This window comes from Nansenia antarctica, assembly GCF_963989245.1.
Source record: "Nansenia antarctica genome assembly, chromosome: 1".
Classification (NCBI taxonomy): Eukaryota; Metazoa; Chordata; class Actinopteri; order Argentiniformes; family Microstomatidae; genus Nansenia; species Nansenia antarctica.
The window spans coordinates 61,807,148-61,821,855 of NC_137674.1; the positions used below are offsets into that span (position 1 = coordinate 61,807,148).

General features: G+C 42.6%; 1 protein-coding gene across 1 annotated transcript; it reads right to left on the minus strand.

The window, feature by feature from the left end:
* Window positions 1-865: 865 nt before the first annotated feature.
* tdrd6a (tudor domain containing 6a) lies at window positions 866-12,034 on the minus strand (the record flags this gene model as incomplete). The annotated part of the gene is made up of 8 exons (XM_080524639.1): window positions 866-993; window positions 1,203-1,251; window positions 1,345-1,424; window positions 5,550-5,670; window positions 5,865-5,989; window positions 6,142-6,345; window positions 6,721-6,860; window positions 7,113-12,034. The coding sequence occupies 8 exons, from the start codon at window positions 12,032-12,034 to the stop codon at window positions 866-868; spliced, it is 5,769 nt and encodes a 1,922-aa protein (XP_080380765.1).
* Between the last annotated feature and the right edge of the window lie 2,674 nt (window positions 12,035-14,708).

Sequence of the window (14,708 nt, forward strand, 5' to 3'; positions counted from 1 at the left end):
TAGCGACATTGATGGAATACCCCCCAGATCGAGGCTGGGGTGGGAACAAAAAAAAATACTTTCATAGCACAGTAATGACCGACAGTAGCAGCAACAATATTGTGGACAAGAGGTGTTTTGACCATATAAAGCCCCCATATCAACGTGAATGTGTCAACAGCTGATCTGTCACCTGACAGACAGCTTGCACCGACTCAAGCGGTTTCTAAACCACTTCCTCCTTGATACTGACAACATGTTGTTTTGGTGTCATTTGAGTTCATCACTCATTGTTTGTAAATGAATAAAACATGACTCATTTCAGGAACTGCAGATAATTTATTGTGCAAACATTGAACGATTTTCTTTCTTTTTTACAGGAAAATAATCTTATGACATGCCAGAAATTATTATATTTGTTGCCTAATACAACAATAATAAAATATTTAAATTCAGTGCTTTTTTTCCCCGCAGGAATTACTTGGCAGTTTTTGAAACTTAAAAAAGGAAACATAACAAAATATATTCTAAACTAATTTTGAACATAAATCTATGTTGCAGATTTTTGTCCAAAAACAAAATAAGATTTAGACTCCTTATAAAACTCAAGATCTTAACCACAAGGTGTTCTGTTGTTACTGCCAACATTTTCCACAGTACCAAATCAAAAGAGGCTGAGATGGTTGCATACAACTATCAAAAAAACAAAGGAAGAACAGGAAATTAACCAAGAAAGTAACATAGTACTATACAAATGCAGTTTGATGCAACTGAACTGAACAAATTAGCACTTTCAACTCCACAGAACAGACTAATTGAAAGCTATTCAGGAACTTGTGGGTGTGCCTGCCAAACTGCCCACTAGTCTCAGTGGCTGCTTCTTCTTTCAATTATTTGGGCACTCCCGCTGACGCTGCTCCATGGGCCATGCCTTACTCACAAATATGACATCATCATCATCAGATGTGTCTTCAACTGTTAGGGTGAGGTGAGTCACCAGGGACATCTGGAGCTCTGAGAGGGAGATGGAAGGATAGTATAAGTGAAACAACTAGGACAGCCCACATTACTGATGCTTTCTTTCCTCTTTCTCCAGCACCCAAGAATACAGGATTCTTACCTCATAAGATCTCCTCTTTGAGAACACAATAAAACACAAATAATAGCACAGGATATTCATCAGACATTCACATAATTAGTGTGCACAATTTATGATGACATACCAGACCAGTCTTCATCAGGAGAGGAGGCCTCCTCCTTAAGCACATCATCCTGTTAATTAGTGGAACTTCTTTAGTGTGTGAAGTTCATTTGATGCACACACTGTGAAGACACACTACCTCCCCTACAATGCAGTTCTGTTACCTTGTACTGTGTGGCAGCACTTGGTACAACCTCCACCCCTGTTGCGTCTTCAGTCTCCGCTCCTTGGTCTACAGGCACATCTACATGGGCTTTCACATGAGTTGATAGAGAGAGCAATTATCCATCTTTATATTCTTCTAATACACATCTGTAAAATGACAACACTTTCACCAAAGATGACACATGGTGTGTAACAATTTCTTTACATACAATGTCTTCCTCATACTCTGAAATATACCCTGGGTCCCTAGTTCTCACAACAAGCAATATGATATCAATATGATATACCTATGTAGTCTTCAACAGGACAAGGAGCCTCTTCATCCAGAACATCATCCTTAAATGGAATGGACCACAATCAGTGAGTGTAGTTGAAAGTTTGTTGAATACAGATAATGGAAAGATGCCGCCCCCTTCATCTTCAGAGTTGTCTTACCGTGTCCTGTGTGGAAGTACCTTCCATCATCTCCACACCTGGTGCCTCTTCCCTCTCAGCTCCCTCTCCTCTCAACAAGTAAATAGCTAAGTACACACAAAAAAACAACATCCTTAAAGAACAGTTTTCCTTGTTTTTAATTTGTGGTTATAACTCTACAAGTATTTCTAAATGGAGAACCTCACCGATGCAAAGAGATGTTTGAAACACAAGATAAGGATCACATACTTACAGTCTTCAAGACAAGAAGTGATCTCCTCTCCAGGCAAGTCAACCTTAGATGGAGTGGAATATCATGAGTTTGCCATTCAATGTTTGTCTGATGCATTATAACAATAAAGTAACAACCTCCATCCGCCAAATATAGGAGTATAGGAATATAGCACTTGTTCAGAATCAGAATTCAGAATCAGAATTCTTTTATTTGGCCAATTATATTTGCACATACAGGAAATTAACTTGGTGAGGTTGGTGCATAAAAAACAAAACAATATACAAGGGAAAATTATTATAAGAACAATAAATTATGTAGTTTGTGTGAGGCTAGAGGCTGTGAAGTGGGTATGGGGCATGTACACTATAAATTAGAATAAATGTAAGATAATATAAATTACACTGTCAGAGCATTGTATGTGTGTCTGTGTATGACGGGGGGGGGGAAGGGGGCAGTGAGTGTTACAACCTCCACTTCAGCTGTTTCTTCAATCTCAACTCCTCTCTGGTCTGCAAGCACCAGGTCGCTGAGGACTAACGATCAACAGGTAGACAAAGAACATGTAAATAGAGGACAGTTCTTCCTTGTTCACATTTAGCAAATATTTGTCCCCTCTGCTTTTATTAGTTCATCCTATAAAGCGCTTTAATTGTACTGCATACTATATGTTTGTGAATTCTATTCATCTAAATTAAGGTTGATTTTACATCATATTCATATGGAAAGCCCAGTATACAGTTTGCCCAAAATGTTCTCACAACACAAAGTGTTTTTGCTATTTGAGTCCACAAGATATGATCACATACATAGACAGTCTTTGTCAGGATGAGAAGACTCCTCCCCAGGACCAGAACACTCTTCACGAAGCAGATCAACCTTCAATGGAATATAAAAAGTGTGCCATGCAGTTTTTCCTCATGCCATAACAATGCAAGGGTTTTACTAGTTTCACTGCTTAAAGCAACGTTCCATGGAGGTTTTCTTCAGTCTCATGCAATATCACAACAGAGTAACTCCCCAGCCCCTACCACCTCTCCATCTTCTGTTACCTTGTCCTGTGTAGGAGCACTTTTTACAACCTCCACTAAGTCTGCTTCTTCAGTGTCAACATGTTGGTCTGCAGGATCATCTATAATGGCAGGATCATCTATAATGGCATTGAAAATGCACATCGATAAGTGAACACAGTTACAACGGTAAAATATCCTGTTAGCACTTGATTAAATGGATATGGTAAATGGACTGCACTTATATAGCTCCTTATTCCAAAGAGCTTTACAACGGCCTCTTATTCACCCATTCACACACACACCAATGGTGGCAAGCTACCCTACAAGGCACCGGCCTGCTCATTGGGAACAATTTGGGGTTCAGTGTCTTGCCCAAGGACATTGACACATGGCCAGCCGAGGATCGAACCATCCGACCTTGCAATCATTTGACACCGGCTCTATCTCATGAGCCACAGCCACCAGATGAATCATGCAGGATCCCTTAGACTTACCACTAGAATCTTCTGATGAAGCGTGCACATCACACAGAGGCGATTCATCCTGGACCTGTAATATCAAAGAATGCTGGTGTTGTAATGCAACAGTGTCATATCATCAGGTACATAGACAAGTGTCAATAATGGGTATGAAAGCTATCATCTAGGTCAGAATGCATTTTCATATGGAGATGTTGGGAGATAAACAAATATATCAATGTCATGTTACAAACCTGGTCTGGTTCGGCAGCCACTACATGAAATGCTGAGTACGGCAGGTCTACTACCGTCTCTGCATCATGATTAGGGCTGGGTTAAAAAAAAATCGATTTCCCGATTCTGAATCGATCTTCATTGAATGAGCGATTATCGATTCATAAATCCCGAGACCGATCTTTCTTCTTTTTTTTTTTTTTGCTTGCAGCTTCAACCCGCAACGAGATCTCGCGCTACAAGAATTTATCATATCTCACGCAACGAGAGGTCTCAACACTAAAATCTAAAAACATGGTGATGGCAGGGACACTCAAGTCACCACCAGGCTTAAAGTCAGATGTCTGGGTGCATTTTGGATTTTAAAAATATGACGATAGAGATGAGCTGGACAAAAGCAAAGTCATATGTAAGCTGTGCGCAGTGGAAGTTAAATTTAGTGGAAACACCACAAATCTACGGAACCACTTATTGAGGCATCACCCTGACGTGAAACACGGAACAGCGGATCCGAAACAGGCCTCGCTGATAAAGACGTTTGGTTGCAAATTGCAATCAAATTCTCCCCGTGCCCAACAAATTACAGAGGCTATAGCACATTTTATTTGCAAGGATATACGCCCGTACAGCGTTGTTGAAAATGCTGGCTTTCGAAAACTCGTCACTGTATTAGAACCACGCTACGTGTTACCGACACGCAAACAGTTAAGTGAAGTGATAGTCCCAGACATGTACCGTACGCGCAGGTGAAACGTGATATCGCAACTTCACTTCAGGTAGGCTATGTTTGTAGCCCCTTTATTTACATCGGCTGCAGTAAAGCACGTTAAAAAGCACTTTTTGTAGTGTCTGATTTAGCAAAATGTTGGTCAATGATGTTCATTTATGTTCCAATAAAAAGTACATTCATGTAACTGCTTTGGAGTCAATTCTTAATGTAAACATTGATATGTTTAACAATGCTACATGTTATAGGGTTCCTTGAACCATTTATAGCATTAGTTCTGAGAATCTCTTTCATATTCAAGCAAAAAATGTATATTGTAACTAGATCGAATCGGAATCGAATCGAATCGTGAGCTGTGAATCGGAATCGAATCGTTTTGGGAAATCAGTGGCGATACCCAGCCCTAATCATGATCCACCGGAAGAGCCTATAGTTTAAATGAAAATGATTTCACAATAGGTTCAATTTCAGGGTGAATTCCAAGCACAAATACAATTTCAGTGTCGTTAAACTCTGCTAAGAGCAAAGATCCCTGTTCAATACATTACCATATCCTCTGAAGCGGGACTGATATGGTCAGTGTCCTCACTGACACCAGTGTCTTCATCCTCATCTGTAAACAATAAGGTTTTATTGTTAAGTCTACAACTGATTAACTCAAAAACGGTACATGACATTAAACATTGGGAACTGAGATGGTAACAGGGACGAAAACATATGTGCAAATCCTCATAAGGGGGCGGCTGTGGCTCAGGAGGTAGAGCCGGTGTCTAAGCAAGGTTGGCAGCTCGGTGGTTCGATCCCCGGCTGGCCACGTGTCGAGGTGTCCTTGGGCAAGACACTGAACCACAAATTGCTCCCAATGAGCGGGCCGGCGCCTTGCATAGTAGCTTGCTGCCATTGGTGTGTGAATGTGTGTGTGAATGGGTGAATGAGAGGCCATTGTAAAGCGCTTTGGAATAAGGCGTTATATAAGTGCAGTCCATAAGACTGACACATCAGGCGTTGTTTATGCAATGATTGAATTGCTTTTTTCACTGATCCGTAAAAGAAATAGCCATGCTTGATTAAACGTTCTGGCCTGAGACATGTGTTAATGTATTTTCAGGATGTGAGACAAGCTTACCCTCTTGTGACTCTCCAATCCATGATGCATCATCACAGGCATCACAGTCGTCTACGAACAACAGCTCAAACATGTTTTGCGGGTCTACTATCATCTCAGCGTCATGATCGACCAGAAGAACCTTACATGAAAAGAAGAGTCAAACGATCATAAAACACTGCACATCAAATTATAAATCAACTTGTTGCTTGTCACACGTGTAACAGCATTGATTGTATTAACATGCTGTAACATAGTCCATTAATAACGACTGATTGCATATTCATGGTCTTATGCAGTTACGCAATAATTATAGTGTTGTTATTAAAGGTTTACCTTTGTCGAGTCCCCAAATTTTTTCAAAACCTTTGCTTTGCAGATACTGTTGTTAGCCTCGGACCAGACGGCACAGGTCGACCCAACTGGAAAAGTGTCTTTAACCCTCTTCAGACAACCAAACTCTAAAATAGGCAAATGCATAGAAGACCCAACCAATCAACACTACACCCACATAAACAATGAAAGTGCCAATGTAGCAAAGCTACTCAAATGATATAGAATAAAAAGCGATGTTCAACAAACATTATTCAATGATTCTAAATGTATAACTCACCAGACTCTGGAACAAGATCTGACTTGTTTTCTTCACCCTCATTTCTGATTTCATATTCCTCCTCTTTGGCCTCCAACTCTACTGGAATGGCAGGACCGGACACCGTCCTCTCACCACACAGTTTGAAGACTTCCTCATAGATGTCATCATGACTTTGGTCGACATTAGAGAGTGTAGTCTCTTCAAGGTTGTACAGTGCAGATTCTGAGTCATTCAGAGTGAAGGCTTGTTCCATTAATTGTACATTCTCCCTCTCTTCGACTTCCCTCTCAATCTCAATAATGTCCTCATCAGACCTAGAAATCAACATGGCTTTTTCTTCATAGTTTAGTTGGCAGGTTGCTGTTTGAGCTTCCCGAGAACCTCCACTCTCTGAGACACATTCAAGGAGTCCTGCATCGCTAACGAGCTCTTCACATATTACGATTGGAATGTAGTTCATTAGATTCTTTAAGACTGACCTGAATTCTGACCTAACCTCATTTCTCTCTGAGGGCAAATCATCTTTTTCTTCCTCTGTAAATGGCTCTCCATCACTGCCATGGCCAATGTCATTACACTGTGTATTTTCAAGTGTACTTTCAAGTGTCTGTTTCTCTTCCTCCTCCTCCCGAGTGAAATCTACATCTGTTGCTTGGGTGATGATTACTGAGATGTCTGGTTCCTCGTCACAATTATCAGTGCATTTTTCATCATCCATTACTTCCTCATGAATGTCACTGTGGAACACACCATCACCTGTGTCATGCTCTTGGAGAGTTTCAGATAGTTCCGGTGTTGCAGAGTCTACCACCGCTGTTTCTTTTAAGGCTAACTTTGACTCACATGGCAATGGGAGCACATCACATGAAGTGTCTTGTCCAGTTACATCAGACCTGTCGTTGTCTTCTCGGTCACTATTAACAGAGCTCTTCCAGTGCACTTTCATTACCTCATTTATGTCCCGTCCATCACATTCTACCTGGACATACCATGTGGCCTGTCCCTCTTCACTGGACATTCCCAGAGATGTCAGGGTTAAGAGCTTCTCAGCTGACAGCTCTGAAAACTGGTCTGCTGCACTGTCATCCCAGGAGCCCTGTGAAACATCAAAACCTTCCAGCTGACAGAGGAAGGCCTGTGGGGGAGTTTCAATCAGCCCAGATGGCACAACCCGGACATCAGTCACCTTGACTTTTGACTCATTTCCATAGTCAACAAACCGAATGGATAAGACATCTCCGTCTTTTCTGATGACCTCTGCACGATACCACTGTTGATCCTCTGTGAAAAGAGCAATGCAAGCGCTTCCAGCGCACAGGGTTTCTGGATGAACACATTTGTATTCCACTGCATTACCAGCTTCCGAGACAATTTCAGTGATCCTGTCAAGTTTGTCTGAATCAGCTGAGGTACACCAAAATGCCTGAGGCCCGATAACAGATGAGGCATAAACATCCAATGCTTCTCCATCGGATATATGGGCTTTAAGGTAAGACTGTGGCTCAAGGTTGTCTACTGGGCATTTCTCTGGTGGCACAATCATTACAGTGGGACTTTGATGGGGTTTTTCTGTACCTTGTCTGGGGCTCTCTGTTTTCTCATGTGTGACGTCAGACAAGGCAGTTGGGTTTCTGGGAGATGCACTGCATGTGATCGGTCTGCCACCCTCTTCAAGGCTAACCTCCCACACAGATCCAGTCTGTTTCATGAACCTGCATTTAATCTCTTTGACACCACTTCCACCAATGGCCTCTTTGAAGTTATCTAACACTTTCGGACCCGGTTCACTATTCTGTATGTGAGCAGGGACTCCACTCAGGAAGCAGGGAATGCTAAACCTGGGATGTTCGAGGAATTGCTGAGCAAGTCTACATATCTTGGAGGCTGACACAATTGCTGTATTTCCAAAATCTATGAACTCAACAAGAGCCTTTCCATTTCCCAGCATTTCTTTTACAACGGCTCTGTACCATGAGGAATCATCTGGGAACTCTGCATTAACTAAGTCACCTCGAGTCAAATCCTTGATGTCAATGGTTGCAGTAGTTGACTGTTCATCATTGAGTTTTTCCACAATGGTATAGATGTCATCTTCCTCCTTGATCAGCTGCAAAAAGAAATTCAAAGGGCCGTTGCAATGCGAGACAAAAACACCTGCGTCCATACCAGGTTCTACACATTTTGAAGGCAAGTCTGATAGTTTTGGAAGGCTTTGCACCTTTGCTTTTGGAGCCACATGTATCTCCTTTTGAGACTCACAGACAGAAGACCTCAGAGTTTCTAAGGGCTTTAGTTCCATCAGAAGGGTCTGTTTTGTCGGTATGGTACTGGCCTCTGTTTGTTCTGGGCAGTGTTCTACATTACCATTTCTCCTCACAGGGGCCTGCCTTTGATGTGGTGGTCTGTAGGGCGCTGAATTGTGACTCTCGCGCTTATGGTTGTCTTCACCTATTGGACGTGCTGGTTTCAGAGCAAACCCATGTTCGACCTTGAGAGCTTGTGTCTCGCTGAAGGATACATCATGTGATTTTCGCCACTTCACGTCATATCCTGTGTATACAACCTGTCGTTCTCTTTGCTTCTCAATGTGGAACTTCTCCTTTATCTTCCCATTCACTTGTGTTTTCTTATAATAGAGCTCAACCAGCAATTTACCACCAGGTTCTTTGGCCACCACGAGAGCTCTGACAGTCTGGTCAGTCATGCTAGTCTCAAACCAACTGTTCACCTCACTTGGAACATCACCCGGCATATCAGAGAGCCCACACTCAACAGCTTGCACAGGCACAGACATGATCTCGCTGGCCTCTATGGGAACGGGAAGTATATCAGCTTTGTCAACCACTAGTGTGTCGCCATAATCCACAAAGTGTACAGTGATGGTTGGCTGTGTGGACTTGATCTGTCCTCTGTACCACAGTCCATCTGTGTATTTTGCAAAGCACACATTTCCTACGGTTTTGGGGCAGTTGTCCCTCTCCAGCTGACGACACAGTTTGTTTACATTCCCAGCCAGTCTTTCAACTGTGTGAGCGTTCCTTTCCAGCTGGCAGTAGAAGTGATTGACATTTTTCACACTCGTCACGCTCACCACCTCTTCTGCCCCCGTTTTGACGCTGTGAGTGGAGTAGTAGTATGTGTCCAGTCGGAAATGGGATGGAGAGGCTTTCTTTGGAGGGGCACTGTTTGCAAGCCCCCTCTGAACCATCAAGCTGCAGACACTTTGAAAGGGTGTTGCCAAATCCACCACATTGAAGACCACTTTATGGGCATCCAACATGACAGCATATATAGTGCACTTCAAGTCCACATGGTTTGATGCTGCCTCGTTCACAAAGCCCTGGAACTGTGCTATGGCATCCTCACTCCATTCGACGCTGGTGGGAGAAGTAGGGAGAATTTGGTTGTACAGGCTGCATCGAAAAGCCTGACCTTGAAGTTTCAGAAAAGTCTGACTTATTGGACGCAGGTCTTGCAGAGAGACGGTCGTTGTCTGGCCATAGTCTATGAAAAGCACGGTAACATGAGGCGTTGCATGCTTTTGAATGACCAGAGCTCTGTACCAAATCCCGTTGTCTGTGTAACGTGCAACGCATTTTCCTTCTACGGGCTGTTGTTCAATCGGGCTGTCAGCATAGAAGCTCTGAATGTCTTGCATGAGTACTTTCAGGTGCCCTGTGGTTTGTGCTTGTTGACACCAAAAGTCATTTGGACTCTTAATGCATGAAACAACGACATCAAATGAACTTCCAATTGGAAACAAATACTCCTGAAAGGCAACACTAGGTTCTTTCACAGTGGAGTCAGTAGTGGGTTGAACTTTTGGAGAGCCTTTAGCCTTGTCATACAGTATGGCACCTGGATTCTTCACTGTAGGTTTCATGTTAGGCTCAAAGAGGAAATGGTGTGCTGTTTTGTTTGCGTCAGCTTTGTCTGCAAAGCCAGCGCTGCACAACCACATACTGACATCTTTCTCTCCATCTCTAGAGGGGTTTGTGAGCTGAACAACATAAGCACCATTATGCTTAGCTGTCACATGTACATCCAGGACCTTGTCTAAGACGGATTTTGTAAAGGAGACTATAGCATTCGGGCTCCACTCGTCTTCCTTTGGTCTCACACCAGCAAGTCCACATTTCAATGCAAGCGCTGGCAAGCTTTGAAACTTGCCAGGAAGGACACAGAGGTTGAACCTGTCAATGGTATCAGTGTCTCCATAATCTACGAAAAATACCTTGACCTGGTGGTCATCAGTGACTTCAGACACAGTCGCTCTGTAAAAAGCATCTTGTGATTTTGCAGCACAGTACAGGCCAACTTTTGGATTTTTGACAACGTCTGGGCTGTCTGGATTGCTATAGAAATAAGCAATATCATCCATCAGTTGATCAAACTCAACAGCATACATCTGTGTTTGAATCCAGAATTCTGATGGGTTGTTCACGTGCTGCACAACAGCCACATGTGATGAGTTCAGTAAGAGTGTTTCCTCTGGAAACTTTCCCTGCATTTCATTGTGTTCAGCAGAGAGAGGTGACGCACTTCTTTGGTTTTCGATTGGGTGCCGCTCAGGTTTCTCTGCATTGATGTGAACGGCATAGTCAGCAAGAGATTTCTCACACTCCAACAAACACTTCTCCTGTGAGCCAAATATGTTGTTGATGTTCACGTTTTCATCCCCATAGAGGGTGACGTAGTGGACTCCCTCTGGAAGGCTCTGGTATTCAAATTTGGCAATCAAAGTCTTGTTCAGAAGCAGGGATTTCAGATAATCAATCTGTGGAGCTGTCCACCCAACTCCTTTGTCGATGATGCCATGGAGGGAGCAGACGTACGTCACAACAGGCATCCTGAAGAACTCAGTAGCCAGCAGTCTGATGTTTTCCACTTGAACAAACTGTTTCTTCCCATAGTCGACCTGCAGCACCTCAACCACATTATATGTTGGACAAACTTGTTGTAACACAGACCGATACCACCTTCCATCACTTCCTCTTGAGGCACATGGGGAGCCCAGAGTTTCAGGTCTGGGAATGCCTGTTGCCACCCGTCCCTCGTAGTGTTGGGTAATTTGCTCAGTGAGTTTCTTCAGCTCTTGTGAGAACACTTTTAACTGGCAGAAAACACGTAGTGGGTTTGTCACCTCTGTGATGATGACTGTCTCAATCGTTTCGGTTTGCAGCTCTGGATACATATAGTGTTGCTGCTTTTCGATTGGCTCATAGATCTCCAGTGGCTCGTTTCTCATGGGACTCATGGGATCATGAGATTCAGATGCGGCTACTGCCCCACTGTGTGGCTGCAAAGAGTTGGAAACATAGAGTGCGAACTTTTCAGCGGTCAACTTCTTGGCGAATCCCATTTCATACATTTGTCTTGATATGTCGGGGATATCCAGAAGAAAGGCTCTGTGAGGCACCAGGACATCTTGAACATAGGCGGTCACCATACTTCCACAGAGGGACTTCATGAATTCCAAGGCCATGATTGACCACTTGTTTTCTGGGGACAGGGGTAAGATGTTAGCGAGAATACAGAACTCCACCTCAGGGGCTAGATAAAATAACTCATTATCGCCCCATGCCAACATGCTTGTGGTGGCAACAAGCGATCTGCCCTCGTCTATGAGGAAAACACTGTAATTGGAACCATTTCTTGAGGTGATGCGTGCCCTGTACCACGTTTCATAGGACTGAACCAAGCAATGGTCTCCATGCTTTCCCTCCAATTCTCTAAAGGCTTCTCTGGGAAACTGGATATCATTTTTGAGGCGTTGATAATTTTCCATTTTCCTCTTTTGGTCAAAGTTGCCCCAGAACTCAATCATAACACAGAGAGGATTCAAGTTCACTTTCGTTATGAGAACTGAGACATTGGAACCGGGTGTTGGGAGTCCTGGGACTGACCACATGTTGATGCTTTTAAATCTAGTATTTCATTAATGCTCAATTCTCATCCACCAAATCAAACAAATCGAGGACCAATCTGAAGAAAAAAAGGAGAGAGAGAAAGAAGTGGATATGGTTAATTTCAGCATTTGGACACAAACCATGACATTTAACAAATAATGAGGTCTGTGGTCGGACATCTCTAATGTCTCACAAACACTTCAAATAACTTGGCAATGTCTTCAAACCCTAAGGGCCGGTTTCACAAAGAAGGCTTAAACCTAGTCCAGGATTAAATCACACTTGAAAATATCTATTGAGAATGCTTTTTAGTGTAGGATTAGTCCATGAAACCGTCCGTGTCTGATTATTTTTGCAACTCTAGTACAGTTGCAACTACTTAAGGCCTACATTGTCAAGCTGAAGACACAGAGAGAAAATGGCAGCTGTAATTCTCTTGTTTTTATTGTTTCTTGATTTCTGACTGTTTGATTATTAAATGTTTTGATTAGGGATGCACGATATGCATTTTTTCCAACCGATACCGATAACCGATGTTTACCCGCTTCTCGTGGTTGATAACCGATATGATAACCGATATGAGAACAGATATAATTTCACAGTTGATAACCTGTAGTTCATGGCATGCACACCTGAAGGTAAGAAAGGCTATGTAGTGAGGAAAGATTGATGATTTAATAGTGATCTCACCAAATCTAACTTACATCACTATTGTTAACACAACAAAGAGAACACTTCTGACTCTTCAAATGTTGAAATCATTTAAGCCTCTTGCACACATAGTTCCCTGTAACTTCAATGGAATCCCAAGCTGTGCCATCCAGCCATTTTCGCCGTTCACTCATGAGTCAAATGCCGGTAGATTCGCGTCTTGCTCCCTTTAACACATGTCGGCGTTTCCCTGGTTGCGAGATCTAAACTACTAGAACTGAAAGCGGCAAGTAACAGGCACGTAACATCCATATGCTGTATATATTAGGGCTGCAACTAACGATTATTTTGGTAGTCGACTAATCTGTCGATTATTTTTTCGATTAGTCGCGATTAGTCGTGTGGCTTTTCGCTGCGCGTAAATGGCGACGCAGAAGCATAAATCCGGCTTAACTAGCTATCTAACCTAACGTTACGCCAAGCTACAGCTGCTCACAGAGCTAGTTGATTGGCTAGCTAGCATTGCTGGCTAGACTACAGACAGCTCACGTTAGTAGGCTACGCTTGGCGCTGTTTATCTTACAGACAGCTCGCTGGTGGACTCAACATAATTGAAATAGCATTCACTTATCAAGCATCATTCATGATCATCCACCATGACTACCTGGTATTTTAATAGCGACCACCCCTCACTTCATTTCATCTCGCGTTCTCCTGGCTTCAACATGGAAAACCCCTGCTACGTAACGTTACATACAAGCGCCTCTGTCTGTCACATGCGTGCCACAGGGCAAATAAATTAATAGCACAAACGCTCATAGCATGTACAGCACTGTCCATGAGACGTTGTTTTCCAACATGTAACAGTAAAGCTAACATAAACATTACGACCCTAACAATATAACGTTAGCCAGTTGGCTAACAACGTTAGCTAAAACTTACCCAGCTGATTCTTGCATGGCTCCCGAAAAAAAAAAAAAGAAAAAAAAAAAACGTTTTTTTTAAATATATTTTTTATGCGATTAGTCGACAACAACATTCCACGTCGACGAATTTTCGTAGTCGATTAGTCGTGTCTAATCGACTAACCGTTGCAGCCCTAGTATATATAAATACATATATTTGACTACCAGCAAGACACCGGAGCACTCGTATCTATAACAAACGCGGAGATTGTATGAGCCCCACGTCAGTCAGCCTTTCCGTAGAAATACATCGCTCTGTTATATATCTAACGTTACATGTTTTAAGGCTGATCTGTGCATGATAGTGCTGCATTATGTTCATCTATTTATATCGATCTATTCTTGCCAATTCCTTATTACCAGTGGAAAGGGGGAAGGCTAAAACACTTTGAATGGAATAGATAGGACTTTCCGTTCAATGGAGGAAGCATGATACTCGCGAGTTCATCTCGCTTTTCCCCCCGTTGATGTATTAAACAATCTAAGCAATCTAATCAGAGCAGTTATTATGTAATAGTATTGATGGAGAGCAGTGAGCGGATGACTGGATGTGAGCATGTATTTGACTAATGCCGATAGATTCGCGTCTTGCTCCGAAACCGGAGCTGTCGGCGCAGACAGGATTTTACAGCATTCCTTCAAATTATCGTAATTCATGAACTATATGTCCAATCTAAAAAATTCAGACAGTTTCTGAAAGCAGAGAAGTTGCACTTTTTGAACAGTTGAACTTGTTTAGGCTTCACCGAACTTTTGCCGAACATGTATTGCAAATTGCAAACGCACTATCTGCCTCAGAAACTTGGAAGAATGTCCACACCGGGGAAGCCATGTTTCGCTCTCGTCTCTCCACTGCATGGCTGTACGCAGGCGCAGCATCATGAGCGCGACAACCGGAACCGGAAATATTTCCGGCTTCATATTATCGGCTCTATATCGGCTAAAATGTAATAAAACCGATAAATATTTAATAACATTAATTTCCCAATATCGGGCCGATAATATCGTGCATCCCTAGTTTTGATAATGTAGTATTGTTTTTGTGCTAATATATTACCCT